The 16,911-nt window shown below is 40.6% G+C and overlaps 1 protein-coding gene across 4 annotated transcripts in view; it reads right to left on the reverse strand.

The window, feature by feature from the left end:
* Positions 1-16,911, reverse strand: part of IQGAP2 (IQ motif containing GTPase activating protein 2) — a 229,770-nt gene that overhangs the window by 79,664 nt on the left and 133,195 nt on the right. For 3 of the 4 annotated variants that reach the window (XM_073344187.2, XM_073344188.1, XM_073344186.1), the window contains exons 8-14: positions 12,281-12,459; positions 11,491-11,578; positions 10,729-10,892; positions 10,084-10,171; positions 4,482-4,645; positions 3,555-3,715; positions 188-312 (exon numbers count right to left, since the gene is read on the reverse strand). In XM_073344187.2, coding sequence (XP_073200288.1) covers positions 188-312; positions 3,555-3,715; positions 4,482-4,645; positions 10,084-10,171; positions 10,729-10,892; positions 11,491-11,578; positions 12,281-12,459 — 969 coding nt within the window. The remainder of the gene's footprint in view (positions 1-187; positions 313-3,554; positions 3,716-4,481; positions 4,646-10,083; positions 10,172-10,728; positions 10,893-11,490; positions 11,579-12,280; positions 12,460-16,911) is intronic. The other variant, XM_073344189.1, reaches the window with a different exon arrangement.

A 16,911-nucleotide genomic window follows, 5' to 3' on the forward strand; every position in this document is an offset into this window, starting at 1 on the left:
CCACAATTTCGTACTGAAACTATTAGAAAAGCAATTGGTTGTTTGTTTTTGGCTGTCTACCTGCAATTTTACCTCTAAAAATAAAAAAGCATCACTATGTGGCAAGCCAGTACTCCATAAAACCTCCAGCAAGTGCTCCAGGGACCACAGTAACCTCTGCCTCTGACAGAAAGTTAGAATTACTTACTGTCATTTTCTTCTTGAATTTGCATATTAACCATGTCAATACAATTCTGGATATCATTCCAGTTTAAATAATCTTGTCCTTGAGATGAAGCCTCTGACTTAATAGACAAGAGTGTGTCAGCATAACTGTAGGGAGATATAAAATATAAATCATAAAGAGTCATTAAATATATTGTCCGTCACTTACTGTATGTATTTAATTTTTTTTTTTTTACTGGACAAATCTAGTGCACATGAAAGTGAAAAACTTGATTGTAAGTGTTTGTAGCCAGGTACCATGTAAACTGGCAACATGCAAGCTGCCTTACGTGGCTCTACACATGCATGTCAGACTCAGATTCCAAGGGCAGAGAGGACCACTGTGATCATTGGTCTGACCTCCTTTATAACAGAGGCCACAACACTTCCTCATAATAATTCCTAGAGCAGAGCTTTTAGAAAAACACCCAATCTTGATGTAAAAATAGTCAGTGATGGAAAATCCATCACAACCCTTGGTAAATTGTTCCAGTGGTTAACTACCCTCCCTGTCAAAATTTTATGCCTTATTTGCAGTTTGAATTTGCTTAGCTTCAACTTCCAACCACTGGATAGTGATATACCTCTTTCTGCTAGATTGAAGAGCCCATTATTAAATATTTGTTCCGTATGTAGAAACTTCTAGACTAATCAAGTCATCCCATAACCTTCTCTTTAGACTTAAAGAGCTTAGTCTATTTATCACTACAAAGTATGTTCTCTAATCCTTTAATCATTGTCCAGTCTCTTCTCTGACCCCTCTCCAAACCCTTGAATTGTGGGTACCAAAACTAGACACAGTATTCCATCAGTGCCAAATACAGAGGTAAAATAACCTCTCAACCCCTTACTTGACATTCTCTTGTTTATACAGCCGAAGATTGCATTAGCTCTTTTGGCCAAAGCGTCGTACTGTGAGCTCAAATTTGGATCTGAAATAATTCCATATCATGTCACCCCAAAGCACTTTCCTTATAGTAGCGCCACACTACTAATAGATATAAAAACATTCCAAGGAGATGCAGTGTGTCAAGTAAATAATGATTTTAATAGAAGACCGAAACATCTTACCGAAGAAATTAATGTCAAAGAACATCTCTGTAAAGTTTATATTAATTCATGGCAACAGCCATGATTCCTTTTGTTTGCTTGTTTTTTGTTGTTTTTTTTTTAACTACACTATAGTCAAATATACTAAGGAGGTACAGTCTTTTTTTTTTTTTTTTTAAAAATCACATCATAAAGTTAAATTGTATATTTCTGATATTTAACATTTCCATATTCCCTCATCCCAAAACACTTAGGCCGGTGGTGGGGAACCTGAGGTCCGCGGGCCACACATGGCCCATCAGGGTAATCCTCTGGCAGGCTGCGAGACAGTTTGTTTATACTGACCATCTGCTGGCCCGGCTGCCCGCAGCTCCCAGTGGCTGCGGTTCACCATTCCCAGCCAATGGGAGCTGCGGGAAGCGGCAGCCAGCACGTCCCTGAGGCCCATGCTGCTTCCCACAACTCCCATTGGCTGGGAACAGTGAACCACGGCCACTGGGAGCTGTGGGCAGCCAAGCCGGCAGATGGTCAGTGTAAACAAACGGTCTCGCAGCCTGCCAGAGGATTACCCTGATGGGCCGTGGGCGGTCCACGGGTTGCCCACCACTGACTTAGTCCATCAGTGAAATTCTTCCATTTGTTGAGTGTTTTAACAGCTCATAGCAATGCTATGCATCTTAGAACTGGAAGTGAAGAACACCTCATCCAACTAAGGCTGCAGGGGATATATAAGGTAGGTAGAGTGTAATTATCAGAAGTGGAGTTTGGCAAGGAGTCCAGGGATAACTCATTAAGTTTTTCCAAGGCTGTTCTGAGCACATCTAATGCTCCTCCAGTAATCTGCTCATTTGTGGCCCTTAATTTCTCTTCCCCATTCTGTAGCATCCACTTATGTAATTCTCCTCCCTCACCCTCAAAACATTAAAGTCTTGCTTTTGGTCACAGGGAGAGGGAGCCCTATTCTCTCCTAGGTGTGCCAAGGACAAAAATGGTCCTGGGGGTTTGGTGGGCTGACAGGGAGGACATTCAACACAGGCTCCACACCTCTCTCCTTTGGGTCTTCCCCAACAGCCAATACAATACGAAGAAGTGGGAGGTAGTTGAGAGATTCAGGGACCCCTTCAAAATTGCTGCCTGCAGTGTCATGCACCATAAGACAGACCCCTTAGGCAGCTCTGCAACACACCAAGTCCAGAAAAAAATTTTTATCTAATCGCTGGCAGCAGCCCTGTCCATGAAGCAGAGAGCAGTGCTCTACTCATTGCTAGTAGGATTTATGCAAATTTTTTTTGTTACCCTGGAGGTACCCCTTTCAACTCAGGGCCCCTTGCAAGTATAGGTTTTGTAGCCTGGAAGAACCAGACCCCATTCTTGTTAAAAATGGCATGAAATTATAGATTTTTAGGGCCAGAAGGGACCATTATGATCCTCTAGTCTGATCTGCAAAACAGAGGCCACAGAATTTCATCAGTAATTTCTATATCAAGCCCACATCTTCAGTTTGAGCTATCTTCAGTGGTCAGGATTTCTCTTTCATCTCATCTAGCAGCAGCATGTCCAGCTGCACAGTGCCCAGGGAATTCCATCAAGCACAACTGTGGTGAAAAAGTATCCTCTAATGCCTCACCAACACTCCTTACTGTAGCACTGTTTGTGTTCATTAGAGGTCTCCCATACAAGTACTGATTCAACTTGACTGTCCTTTTGCATGTGAGATATGACAGGATCAGAACACAAGGTGTGACAAAAGTCAAACACGAAACAACAAAAGCTACTAATTTCGAGTTTAAATTTACAAACTTGAATGGAACATGTATCTACACCACCACGTTGTGCCCAGCTATTTAGCAAATGGGGTTTTTACCACATAGGCTTCTACCATTCTTAAGCAAGACAGTTTAGTTAGGATAGCCTTACATTACACACACACACACTCTCTCAGGTCCTTTCTCAAAGATTCAGTAAGACACTAGTGACTAGCGGATTCCAACTAAGTCCAGATATCCATTGCCACAACAGCAACTCCTCTCAGCTCATAATGTTTAGCTTCCAAGAACATCCCACCCTCCGACCGCTGTATCTTCAAATGTTCAGTGATGTTTGATGGCCTATCCTTTTGCAGATGCGGCATTACAGCTGAGCATCCCTAATACTCGCTCCTGTTAATATAGTGCAAATGTTTAGCTTGTAATATTTTTAACTTCATCTCACAACACTAGAAAAATAGCTGATAATACTCCCACTCATCCCTTTGCAGAAGTCTTCGTTGCTCATTTGGACAAGACAAAATGAACTTTTACCGTTGAAAGTTTTCTTCTTCCAGATTATTGAAGCCAACGGATGGATTTCTGAGATGACTCTTTATTGCCAGGATGTCTTTGCTTCCCAAGGCCTCGTTTAGTAACACAACAGCTGACAACATTTCCACAGCAATAGACAGTTCGTCATGTGCCAAATAACTCTATAGGAAGATAGAATAAATCAGTCATGAAGCTAAACAAGTAGGGGTAACTAGTTTTAATTCAAGTCTAAATGCCAAAAGGAGGGAGGCATGGATTTGATTTAAAAAAAATATTAATAGGAGACAATGTCATAGCTATAGAAATGTCAGCTTACTGTAATGTGAGTAGTAGAACTAAAATCACTAGGCACTTGTTATATAGTCTCCCTTTCGTCAGCCTTTTCTTCGCTTGTCCTACATAATACCGTCTTTCCAGTCAAGCCTAGTTTAACTTTAATCAGAATGTGGACCCCCCCAGTTCGGCTGATCACTTTCCATACAACACAGCCAACCTTAAAATGAGAGATAGTGTATGCAAAAAAAGTGAAGGTCAGTCACCTTGTTGCAGCACAAGAGTTAGCACAGGCTAAATCAGTCAAGAAAATATAATCTGAATAGGCAAGCACTTATATTAAAATCCAGGAATATTCATACAATACACCTCAAGACAGGAATTAGAAGAATCTGGTATGATAAATGGCCTGATCGTTCTAAGTAAACTGCATCAAATGAAAATCCATTAGTATTCCTGATTCTTTATGACTTGACTGCACACTATTAAACAGGTTTCAGAGTAGCAGCCGTGTTAGTCTGTATCCACAAAAAGAAAAGGAGGACTTGTGGCACCTTAGAGACTAACACATTTATTTTGTTAGTCTCTAAAATGCCACAAGTCCTCCTTTTGTTTTCACTATTAAACAGCAATTCATAAGTTTTTCACTCTTACCACAGCATTCTGTTGCTGAAGGTTGAACAGTTCAGTCTGATAGACAGCAGCAGCAAATGGGTGAATGACAGGCAACTGGGCCTCTGGTTTCATCAGTGCAACAAGTGTTTTATTAGCATCACAGTTACGAATTGCAGTATTGATATGGTCAACTGCTACAAGTTCTGGGGGAAATAAGAAAAAAATCCTATCAATTTTTTTGTCATCTGTTTTTTTTAAAAATGTGTATGCAAACAGTATCCCAACATTACATCCTATGCTGTCATTGCTCAAGAAATCTATAGCTGTATACCTGCAAGAGATGCACTTTTAAACTCACTGAAACTACCGCACTTAACATTGTTGCAAAAAATGATCTTTGTTAAAAAAAGCATGTGGAAGTCAACAGCTTAACATACGTCAGTGATCAACGCATTAGACCTTCTTATCCTGAAAGATGACTTGACTAGTCCAAGGATTGCCATGTCCTCTCTATTGAGTTTGACAAAATCCAAAGTGACCTTGGAACGTCAACCTATGTTACTTCCCTTCTCTGTTTCATTTCTACCACCATTGTCTTCCCATTTTTCCCCCTTTTAGTAAGAGTCCAACACAGCTAGGAAGGACAAGTCTACACTTGCAGCACCAATGTGACCAACAAAGACAAGCTAAAAGCAATGCCTTAATGGCAAACTTTTTACCAGGCTAAGTTCCATAGTGGCTCACTTGTTGGGACTGGAATTCTCCATCAGCTAAACTGTGAGTAAAACAGAAACAGAAGCTTCATCTTATCTTTTGCTATTCTCTCCCCTTTTTATGTGCACTTGTCTAATTTTTTTCATAAGGAAACATGACTGAATTTCAATAGCCACCACAAGCACTGTAACTAAAATGGTATTAAATTACTTTGGGGGAAAGCCAATCTAAAAGATTGTTAAATAAGGAAAACTGTTAGTGACATTTAATGTATTCCTCCTCCTCCAATACAGGTGAAGTATATCCCTGAGTGAGCTCAGAACTGGCCTCTAAAATAACAACAATAACAAAACCTGTGGGTTAAAACACACACCTAGGGCCACACAACCGATGCCCAAGAGATCTCATCTTGTAGGCCAAAGAAATTGCAATTACTGTAACTTACAGTCCTCCTAACTGCACCAGTCACAACTTTGAAGGAGTTGATGGTCACAAACCTGGTTGAGGCTAACCTGAAGGAAACGTAACATATCCTCCATGGAAGAGTTAAGCACATTGACTTCAGTCTTTAATTTTTTTTTTAAAAAAAAAAGGCTAAAATCCCAGAGAGGGAAAAAAACGTGTAAAGTCGTCTTTTGAGTAGGATAACCAGCTCTGGTTAAAAAATAGGGTGCCTATTCCAAGGAAGGCAAGACAGGGCACTTGAGATGTGCTGCTGGTGGCGGGGAAGGGGGTAAGAGAAAAATCACAGCCATTCTTCCATCTTCAACCAAGCCATGCTCTTCTGACTCACCCACTGCTTACTTTGGGTGAGAGGGCTGGAAAACAAACTGGTAGGGGAGGCTGTGATGCCAGAGAATAGGGTAGCAACAGGCAATTTCTATTATATGGCTTTTGAAGTGAGTATGTACCCCAAATACAAGAGAGCTTATCTAGGCTTTTTGGATAGTGGCTTCCAGAATAGCAGGAAGAGGATTCAGACTTTGCCTATGCTCTTCCATCAGCTTTCAGTCTGGCTTGTGAGTTCAAGTACCCAGTCTACAACTCTTTACAAAAAAGACCACTTGAAAAAACAAAAAAACCCAGAGACACTCTGGAACGACATTTCACTGATATGGCCACCCAGAGGTTTGGAAAGTTAAGACTTCTGGGGATTTCTCTCTCTGTATCTTAGGACTCTTTCCAACATGATAGACATTGGGAACTTTAGGCACTGCTTCAGCACAGACCTTACACACATACCTAAATATAAACACAGTAATGGCACTGGTTTCAGTGGGACTCCTCTTACGCTTAAAATTAGATGTTACGTAAGGTCTTTGCTGAATTGGAGCCCGGAGGAGGAAAGGTGAGGTGCCAGGTTCTTGATCTTGAAGTTTTTCTTGCTATCTTAGGTACCACGACTATATGATCTTAGGAGGGCAGAGCTGTTAGTGGAAGCTAGACTTCTGGTCCAGCAGTGTCCTTCACAGACAGCAGGCTATCAACCTCTGAGGAATGATCTTTACGTTTAAGGGGCTTATCCCCCTTTGAATGCTTCCCAGTGGAGGAGTGACTTATTTCTCTTAGTTCAGTCTGAGTACCAGGGACAGGTGGGATTGAACTATGACTTCTCTGTAGATCTCTTCACCAACCCTATGATGAGAGCAGTCATGCTGGGACAGGCAATGTCAATGTCAGATGCAGTTTAAAATTAGTCACATGTCCTCCCCAACCCTGCTACTCTTCAGGCCCACCCTCCACCTGGGTCTGTGTGTAACCAGGGCCTGCTTCCACCACCATCTACTCCGGTCTATGCTAGCAATGGGCTCTGTCCACAATAGGGAGAACCTGACTGATTGGAAGACACTGAGCAGTTCAAACCCCTGGAGCCTGAGTACATTGGCCCCAGGACACTAGAAATAAATGGGGAGGAGTCCTAGTGGGCATTTTGTTCTGTATGATAAATATTTTAGCCATTCTTGAGGTAAAAAAAATAAAGGCTATTGCCTTGCAGACAGCATATAGCAGCTTCAAAATAAAAAAGTTCCAGAAAGCCAGCAAAAAATGGCATCAAAATCTGCAGCCATCAACTGGCTTTGATGACTTCCATGCTAAGGAACTGAGCATGCAACTCTGATATTATGAATTTATGTTCACAGTGCACAAATGCATTGTCAAGGTTCCTCCCCCACTCTGAACTCTAGGGTACAGATGTGGGGACCTGCATGAAAAAACCTCCTAAGCTTATCTTTACCAGCTTAGGTCAAAACTTCCCCAAGGTACAAAATATTCCCCCCGTTGTCCTTGGACTGGCCGCTACCACCACCAAACTAATACTGGTTACTGGGGAAGAGCTGTTTGGACGCGTCCTTCCCCCCAAAATACTTCCCAAAACCTTGCACCCCACTTCCTGGACAAGGTTTGGTAAAAAGCCTCTCCAATTTGCCTAGGTGACTACAGACCCAGACCCTTGGATCTTAAGAACAATGAACAATCCTCCCAACACTTGCACCCCCCCTTTCCTGGGAAATGTTGGATAAAAAGCCTCACCAATTTGCATAGGTGACCACAGACCCAAACCCTTGGATCTGAGAACAATGAAAAAGCATTCAGTTTTCTTACAAGAAGACTTAATAAAAAATAGAAGTAAATAGAAATAAAGAAATCCCCCCTGTAAAATCAGGATGGTAGATATCTTACAGGGTAATTAGATTCAAAAACATAGAGAACCCCTCTAGGCAAAACCTTAAGTTACAAAAAAGATACACAGACAGAAATAGTTATTCTATTCAGCACAATTCTTTTCTCGGCCATTTAAAGAAATCATAATCTAACACATACCTAGCTAGATTACTTACTAAAAGTTCTAAGACTCCATTCCTGGTCTATCCCCAGTAAAAACCAGCATACAGACACAGACCCTTTGTTTCTCTCCCTCCTCACAGCTTTTGAAAGTATCTTAGAATCATAGAATCATAGAATATCAGGGTTGGAAGGGACCCCAGAAGGTCATCTAGTCCAACCCCCTGCTCAAAGCAGGACCAATTCCCAGTTAAATCATCCCAGCCAGGGCTTTGTCAAGCCTGACCTTAAAAACCTCTAAGGAAGGAGATTCTACCACCTCCCTAGGTAACGCATTCCAGTGTTTCACCACCCTCTTAGTGAAAAAGTTTTTCCTAATATCCAATCTAAACCTCCCCCACTGCAACTTGAGACCATTACTCCTCGTTCTGTCATCTGCTACCATTGAGAACAGTCTAGAGCCATCCTCTTTGGAACCCCCTTTCAGGTAGTTGAAAGCAGCTATCAAATCCCCCCTCATTCTTCTCTTCTGCAGGCTAAACAATCCCAGCTCCCTCAGCCTCTCCTCATAACTCATGTGTTCCAGTCCCCTAATCATTTTTGTTGCCCTTCGCTGGACTCTCTCCAATTTATTCACATCCTTCTTGAAGTGTGGGGCCCAAAACTGGACACAGTACTCCAGATGAGGCCTCACCAATGTCGAATAGAGGGGAATGATCACGTCCCTCGATCTGCTCGCTATGCCCCTATCTTGTCTCCTCATTGGTCGTTTTGGTCAGGTGCCAGCGAGGTTACCTTTAGCTTCTTAACCCTTTACAGGTGAGAGGAGCTTTCCCCTGGCCAGGAGGGATTTCAAAGGGGTTTACCCTTCCCTTTATATTTATGACATGCATTTACCAAGTTCTTGGACATTTATCATGCATGTTGCAGCTTCAGTGGTACGGTCACATTTAGTTTGTACCTTGGTCAGCTTGCCTCTGCTCTCGGCATTCTTTAATAGGTACCCTCAATTGGCTCCTCTTGAAGGTCCTAGTTTTATTTGTTTACCTGCTTTCCCCTAATGAAAACTGATCAATATGGGTTAGAAGTAAAACTGAATTGAAATTCTCCCTGCCACATGAACTTGTGTGGGTAGCACGATGTCATGGCATTTATTTTTTTCATCCAGAGGAAACAAACCCATTTTTCCTACTCCAAGACACTGATGGAGCTATACTAATAAATAGCACTACCTCTCATAGTTTTCCATTACCGAAGAGCAAGGGTCTCCTAGAAGGAAATACTATACATCATGTCTGGATCATTCTAAAATCCAAATCACCAGCTATAAAAGAGACTTGGATGCTATATAAAATATGCATGTCTACATATTATAGCATAACAAACTAGGCTTATAACTACCTTTTTGCATAGCATCAGAAGAACAATTAGACTGACTGAATTAAAAATATTAAATGACAGAAGACAAAACAGCCCCTAATACATGCCACAGACATGAAATGACAGCAGTTTATTCAAAGCTGAAGCTCCTAGCAGACAAAGAATGCCAGAGAGGCAATTGCCAATAGATGTGTTGCTGAAAATTTAGAACCCCCTTAACTATAATTTTTCAAAAATAAAACATTAGTCAACATATTGTAGATCCATTGTGTACTAAAACATTAAGAAGGCTGACAGACTAGATTTTTTAAAAAGTGTAAAATATTTTAAAATGAAAAATAAATAATCTAGTTTCCTCTGCTGCATATGACTGCAAGCTATTCTTCAATGTGATCATTTTACTTTTAACCCAGATGAGATGTAAATAAATTTCCTTTTGAGAGAGATTAAGACTATTTAAAAAAAAGAGTATTTACACAAGCCATGCATTATGTTCCGTTTTAGCCATGTCTGTCCACTAGTAGCTGAAAATATTCAAGAAAAGCGTTAGCTACTTCAGATAAAATAATGCATGTCTAAAGTGGCAGATTGGTGACTTGGCAATTGTGACATTGAAAAGAGCAGTAGCAAAAATAAAATGCAATGTGGTTTCAACGTATAAAGGAATCTTGTTTGCATGCAAAAAAGGTGGATTTAGTTCTTCAGTTTGATTAAGAGTAATGAAATGGTGATTATGAAAACAAGTATTAAAACATTTACTCACTAAGCTTGAGAGCCTCAGCTTCCTCATTGGCAACACTAACTTCTTTCTGTATCTCACTTTTGTCGAGCAAAATTGGAACCCCTGCTAGCTAACAGATAGACAAAAAAAAAAAAGGACTTCATTATGCTTTTTAAATTTGCAGGGGAAGGGAAAATATTCCACTATGAATTGACCATGATGTTGGCTGAATACCAAATACAATGGCGTACTGAAGAATAGTGTTTGTTTTTCCATAAACTTCCAACTCACTTTTAAAATTACAGATTTTTGCCTTAATCCAGATGTTCTCTATAATGGTCTTCATTCACCATTGTTTAGGTCAACGTTACCTTTTTGCTATACTAAACTCGTAAGACGTTTAGTTCCCAAGATGAGCTTTGTATTAAGGGACTTATATATACATATATATTTCCTTTATCTCTCACTTAGCAGCTTTTTTCCCATGCATCATGCTCTTTACAGCAAATGCATCTAGTTTTGTATCGTTTAGGAAAATATTAATTTAAAATACTTTTACAAAATTCTTTACTGTTTCATAAAACAGTAGAGTTCAGACTGCAGGGTTTGGGATGTCGTCACTTCTATTTTAAAGTAGAGAAAAATGCAAACTCAAGTATCATACTAGCATACATTCCATTCAATTACCTGCATTTTCTGCTCTTTACAGTCACACAATTGTGCTAGGTACCATGAGGAATTTTGCTGCAGAACTCCAGACAAGCTCAAAGCAGGACGGTTCAAACCTGCTATCAATGCCACTTCATCTTGCCTGTCAATAGCCTCATTCACTTGGACTAAAGCTACGTGAACTGAAAGGAAAACAATGCTTACAAACGGCAAAAAAACATTTTTTGTGCAAAAAAAATTTCAATTGCTGCTTGTTATCTATCTACCTCTCTTTGTACAAGCCAGTCAGTTGCAGTTTTTATCCAGCAGAGGGTTCTATTTTAAGGCTCCAATCCTACAAAAGCCTCGAACAGAGTCCACAGGGAGTGCAAGCAGGCATAAGGGTCCTCCCACACTCATCATTTGCAGGGTCGGGGCCTAAGCCTGAATCTCAAGTCTATCTAAAAAGAGGGGTCAAAACGTACCGTATTCTGCAGCCAGTGGAAATGGACAAAAACATAAGGAAACAAAGCAGGTGAAACCAACTGGCTTCTGAACTGAGGAGTCTGATCTCAGCAACAACAGAAAAAAAAGGTATTATTCCAAAAGACTAATAATGGGAAAAAAAGCAGCAAGATGCCCCCCAACACTGAAAGTACCCCTTGTAACACTGCCAAACATTTGCCACTTTTTAAAAGCTCTGTCTGCAAAAGTAATAATTTTATCTGGAATTTGACACAAAGAAATACATAACTGGTAGATACGATATGCCCACTTCCAGAAGAAACTAGAATTACTTACTGTTGATCTTATTGATATTGCCTTGGATCTCGGCTTGTGTCAGCAATTCTTCATACACATCTCTTTCCTCTTCTGAAATTGAGCCATTCTAAAAACAAAATCCTTACTGGTTCACAAAGTTGAACACACAGATATTTTCAGATGGTAGAATAGCCACTGTAGTATGAGCGGTTAAACTTTATCAACCACAATAGGAAGATTTGCACTCCCTAGGAAAAGAGTTATATTTAAAGCATCCTCTGCTAATTGTAAAACGTTGTGTATATTTTGATCAAAGCCTCTCTTCTCAAATTGAAACTGTTGCTGTGAAATGAAAGATGCAAGCGCAATTTTGTATTAATGGAAAATTCTATTGAATAGAATGCTATACTTAATTATGTTTTACTCCCAGAAAAAGGTACCTTTAAAACATTACATTTTTATATAAACTTTTGGTTAACAAACTTTGTTTCTACACAGTATGTAAAGGAAAAAAAATAAACATCTTTTGGATTCTAAAATAGAAGAATTTTATAATCCTTACACATCTCAAATATTTTGTGTTTGTACGCATAACACACGAATGTACCTGGAACACATTTGCCTCCAGCCTGTTTATTTCATAGATTCCAAGACCAAAGGGACCATTGTGATCATTTTCTATACTGACAATCATTCACCTAGTTTATCTTGAATACACTAGCTTATTAATGCAATCCTAGAATAATCCTTTTTAGAAGTTTGCATACACACTTTTTAGACAGCAATACAAAATTAAGAATGTCAATTAATTCCAAATATGTTTCAATACCTTCAGTCTTGCATTCTCCTCTTTTCTCCTTTTAGCTTCCAGGAGTTCTTTCTGATACTCCTGTGCAAGGTCCTCATCCACATTCATCAGCATTGCATTTGGATTTCTCAGAGTTACAAGTGTTTGATCTGCTACTCCCTTCTCAATAGCTTCATTAATTGCAATGACTGCAGCATGCACTGAAAAAGATGGATAAGATCCAAAACTTTAAAAAGGAGAGCCAATGAGAAAGTGTTTCTGGATCACACAAAAATTAGTGTTACCAATTCTCTGTTCTTAAGGCTTAATTTATTGCTTTTTAGAATATCACCCAGTAGAAGCCCATTTAGACTGTCAGTCCCAGGTGGCGGGGCCAGAGCACCCACCACCCATTCTCCAGTTTATTTGGATTTTGGGTTACATGATCTGGCCCCGGTCCCAACTAGATTGGATAATCAGGGTTCCACTGTATTTGATCATGTTTCACCATAGTTTAACTTTTTGGGACTCGCCAATCTACAGAAAAGTCAGAATGTAGCTGTAATCACCAGTATAGGACAGGATAGTGTTTAAATCTGCAGAGGTTTGAAGAGTATTTTGTCATCTTATTTCAACAGAAAAAGCACTTAAAAAAAAGCTCTTTGGTCATGATGGAAGTCATGGATTTAAACCTTCCTCAAATTACATAGCCTTGTGAAAAAAGGTTTGTGTAGAAGTTCCAATGCTCATCTATTGTTGTCTGGTCCCAGACTGTTCAAGATAGCAGAAAGATAAACAAGTAAGAGACTGGGGAACTAGTTCCCAAGCAAAGAAGTGGAAGCCCCACTTAACTTTAAAATAGTCTGGATAAAAGAAATACTAGAAAAATCTTCTCCAGAGAAATAATCCAGCATTAATAGGAAAGAGACTTAATTGGTCTTTTCAGTCTCTAATGTTTATGATCCTCCAATAGCACAAGAAGAGCCCTCAGCATCCATGACTGAGCCCTGAATATCTTTCCATTTTTTCCCTTTTTTGCATACTAAACCTTGGGGCACCACATTAGCTACTCTCCTCCTCCTAAGAACGCAATTAAATTCTACACTGAACTTTTTGTTAATAGACTTAATTTGTCAGAGGTTTCCACTGTACAGCAACTATTTCCTCCTCTTGACCAGAATGTGCTTCTCTGGAGCCCATTCCCAGCCTAGGGAACAGAAGCCAGCATCAGGAAAGACTACTTCAAAGAATTTAAGAAACATGCCTCAGAATTAAGAGGAAAAAGAGTACACTTTATAAAAAGCTTTTGGGAAAGGAAGTTATGGCCCTTTTATCTCCAGGGGAGGAAGGAAATTTACTGTTAAAAAAAAATCCAACAGGTTTGACCGTAACTGAACCTCAGAAAATGTGTAAGGCTGATAGACTTACTTATCCAGATTTTTTTTTCTCCCTATAGATTATATTTTAAAAGCTACATTTGCAGAATCATGTACCAAAATACACAGTACAAGCCAATACAAATGTAGGAAAGGGTGTTTTAAATTAGGGTCTGAAAGTTTTAAAATTTAAGCTTGTCATATTACTTTGCACTTAATTAATCTGAAATCTTTTTAGTGCCTTACAAATAACTAAGTCAGACAATGAAGTCAGACAAATGAGGGTCATTCTTGTTAGTTGCCAGCTTGTGCAGATCAAGGAGTGACTGGTTCACATTCTTTTCCAGGTGCAAGGCACACTCCATTGCTGTCAACCCATTCTCCCAATCATCACGATCTGGTTTCTTGATGTCCTGCAAAATGATGCGACTGCCCCTCTGGTTCTGCAGCTTCATGAGTTTTTCAGCATGCTCACGCTCCTCGTGGGACTGGTGCAGGAAATACTTGGGCCAAAGTATTAACTATGTTAGTTAGCCAAAATTTTCTACCGTGTGCGTGTGTAAACTTAAATGAAGGTTACTTACCTATAAGCAGGGTTCTTAGAGACGGCTCTGCATATTCACACTTATGGGTAACTGCACCACCTTGTGGTGCCTTGAGGTAGAATAATCTTCTAGCAGCATCAGCTAGAGCAGTGCTACTCAAAGTGGGGTCCGCAGACCGGCTCCGGTCCACGAGCCATCGGCTGCCTGTCTGCGCGCACATTGGAGAAAAAAAATTGCCAGTCCCCCATATCAGATAACTTGAGAACCACTGAGCTAGAGCACTCTCAGGGCAGGTCTACACTACAAATTTACACCTGCGCAGCTGCACCAATGCTAGATGTAGGGCCACAGGTAAATGACATGATAAAATACTCCAATGCCACAGCCTTGTATCCCACCCCCCCAGGCAGCTTGTCGGTAGACTGCATTAATGATGTATTGTCTGTAATCACTTGCACAACCCTCTGCTGCAGGTGGGGGAGGAAAAACTTGAGAGTCAGATGAACATCTCTTAAATTCCCATACATTGAGGTGCAGGGTTTTCTCTTAAGCAGAGCAGTGCCCTTGAGTCGTCAAATAATTCCAATGCACTGCATCCCACCCAGCCCTTGGTTGATGCTTCTGAAGTCACTGACTGGGATGGTCCCAGCGGATTTAACTGTACGCACCTGAGCAGTCATTTGGACTGACCACAAATCTAGGGAGGTTATGATAGTCTAAGGTATGGGTGATCAACAAGTGAGTTGTTCTGTAGAACTCAGACATCCAGTGCTGCATACCTCTCATTCTTAGATAGGCAAATGGGGTCACGTAGGTAGTGGCTACCATAAGACCCCAAAAAGAATTTTTACTCTTAGTATTTTAAAATTTAGGGTCTGAGAATTTTAAAGTTTAAGTTAATTATGGAACAACTTGTCATGATATTACTTTGCAGTTAAATACTTGGAAATCTTTTTAGTGCCTTACAAGTAACTAAGCTTCACCTATAAAACGAAGCCTTTGTGAAGGGCAGAGGATCAACTTCGGATGATTGAGAGAGTCCTAGATCTGAAAAAAGGTTGGTCGCAAAGATAATCTAGTTTAACAGACCCTCGTACATAGAGGCCTTCAGTATGCCATTGTCTAAACAGGTGTAAACAAAAATAACCCGATTCCTCAGATGATCCGCTACTGCAAAGAGGCATTTTGTAAAAATTCTGGGAGCCAAGGAAAGGCCAAACAGGAACACCTGATACTGGAAGCAGCATCTGGCCACCACAAATCAAAGGCACTTGTGATGATTATGATGAATTTAAAGTATAAAAATACATGTCTTAGAGAGCCAAGAATCAATCATGACCAACAAAGGGATTATGGTAGCTGGAGCCAATTTACGGAACCAAAATTTCCAAATGTACTTGTTTAATGCCTGTCTCGAAATACAGGGATAGGTCAGTCCTGGTTGACTGGTTCCTGACTGTGTATCATCTCATCAAAACTAGGGCTTGAGGTTGCGCGAGGAGGAAGAAAGTTGTTTAGGTTTAGACCTGCGTGAAAGGCCTTTTTCTATACTGACTCTGAGAAACTGCATGCTGCTGCTGTGTCTGATCTGTTGAAAAATAGGAGGAGGAAGGACTGCATCTGCTACCAGAAAGGAGGGAGCAGAGGCTCACCTTATTGCAGAGGGAATTAGGACCAGAGAATGGAGGTGTCAATCTCATGACCTTCAAATTTTTCCAATAATTTGTGTCTGCTTTTTCACTAAACAGACCTTCACCTTTAAAGTAGATCTCCTCCTGCTTCAATCTGGTGTCATAGCTAGGGATGAGGAATGAGGCCATGAATGTCTCCTAATAGGCATAGTAGATGCCAATGCTCTTGCATAAGAGTTTGAAACACAAGAGGTTCAGAGGGAACGTTTAGCCACACTTTGACCCAGGGCCAAGATGGCATTAGCCAACCTTCTCTAGTCATCCAGACACTCGGTAATTTGCTCCCTAATACCAAGGGATGAGGAGAACACCTTTCCCCCCAGTGAGTTGATTTTTGCCTTCTTTATCAGCTGGTGTTAAGTGTTTCTGTCCAGATTTCTCCCTATTACTGTAGCAGCCATCACAAGGGAATTAGGCATAGGATGGTTTGAAAGCAAGAAAAACCTCCAAAGGTTATCTGGTACAGTTTGTTCACCTTCTCTGGAGTTAACCAGATGCAGAGAGGCACACACTGATTGAGCAGCCTGTACAGTCCATCCAAAATGCGTAAGGATATCCTACTCTTAACTGTAGCACCAAGGATAATTAAACACTGAATGGGAAGTCCCTTTCACAGGCACTGCAAGCAGATTCAAGGTGGAAAGTATGTGGTACCCCAGACCGTGGAACTACATAGCGTACTCAAGTGGAGGGCGATGCTGAAGCGTTCTTTGGGTGACCGATCTGGCTCATAATCCATACCCATCTGCTCCTGTTCAAAAAGGAGAGCTACTCCATCTCCTCCCTCAGACAAAACTTTAGGCATAATTGCCTGAAAAGTCAGCAGATCAGGAAGAATCAATTTCAAGGACCTCTGGGCTGCCAAATCCTTAGTAGTTCAGACATTACCCCTCTATCTATGCAAAAGGTACCTGAAAAGTTCCTGAGGTGGCCCTCAATAAGATCACGGGCCCCAGGACCACCAGTCTCCCCAGTAACTAGGATTTGGGAAAATGTTGGGAAAACATTGGGCATAGGAGGGACAAAGGGATGTCCAAAGCATGCTATCAGTCTCTGCATTC

Source organism: Lepidochelys kempii, chromosome 5 (assembly GCF_965140285.1).
Source record: "Lepidochelys kempii isolate rLepKem1 chromosome 5, rLepKem1.hap1, whole genome shotgun sequence".
Classification (NCBI taxonomy): Eukaryota; Metazoa; Chordata; order Testudines; family Cheloniidae; genus Lepidochelys; species Lepidochelys kempii.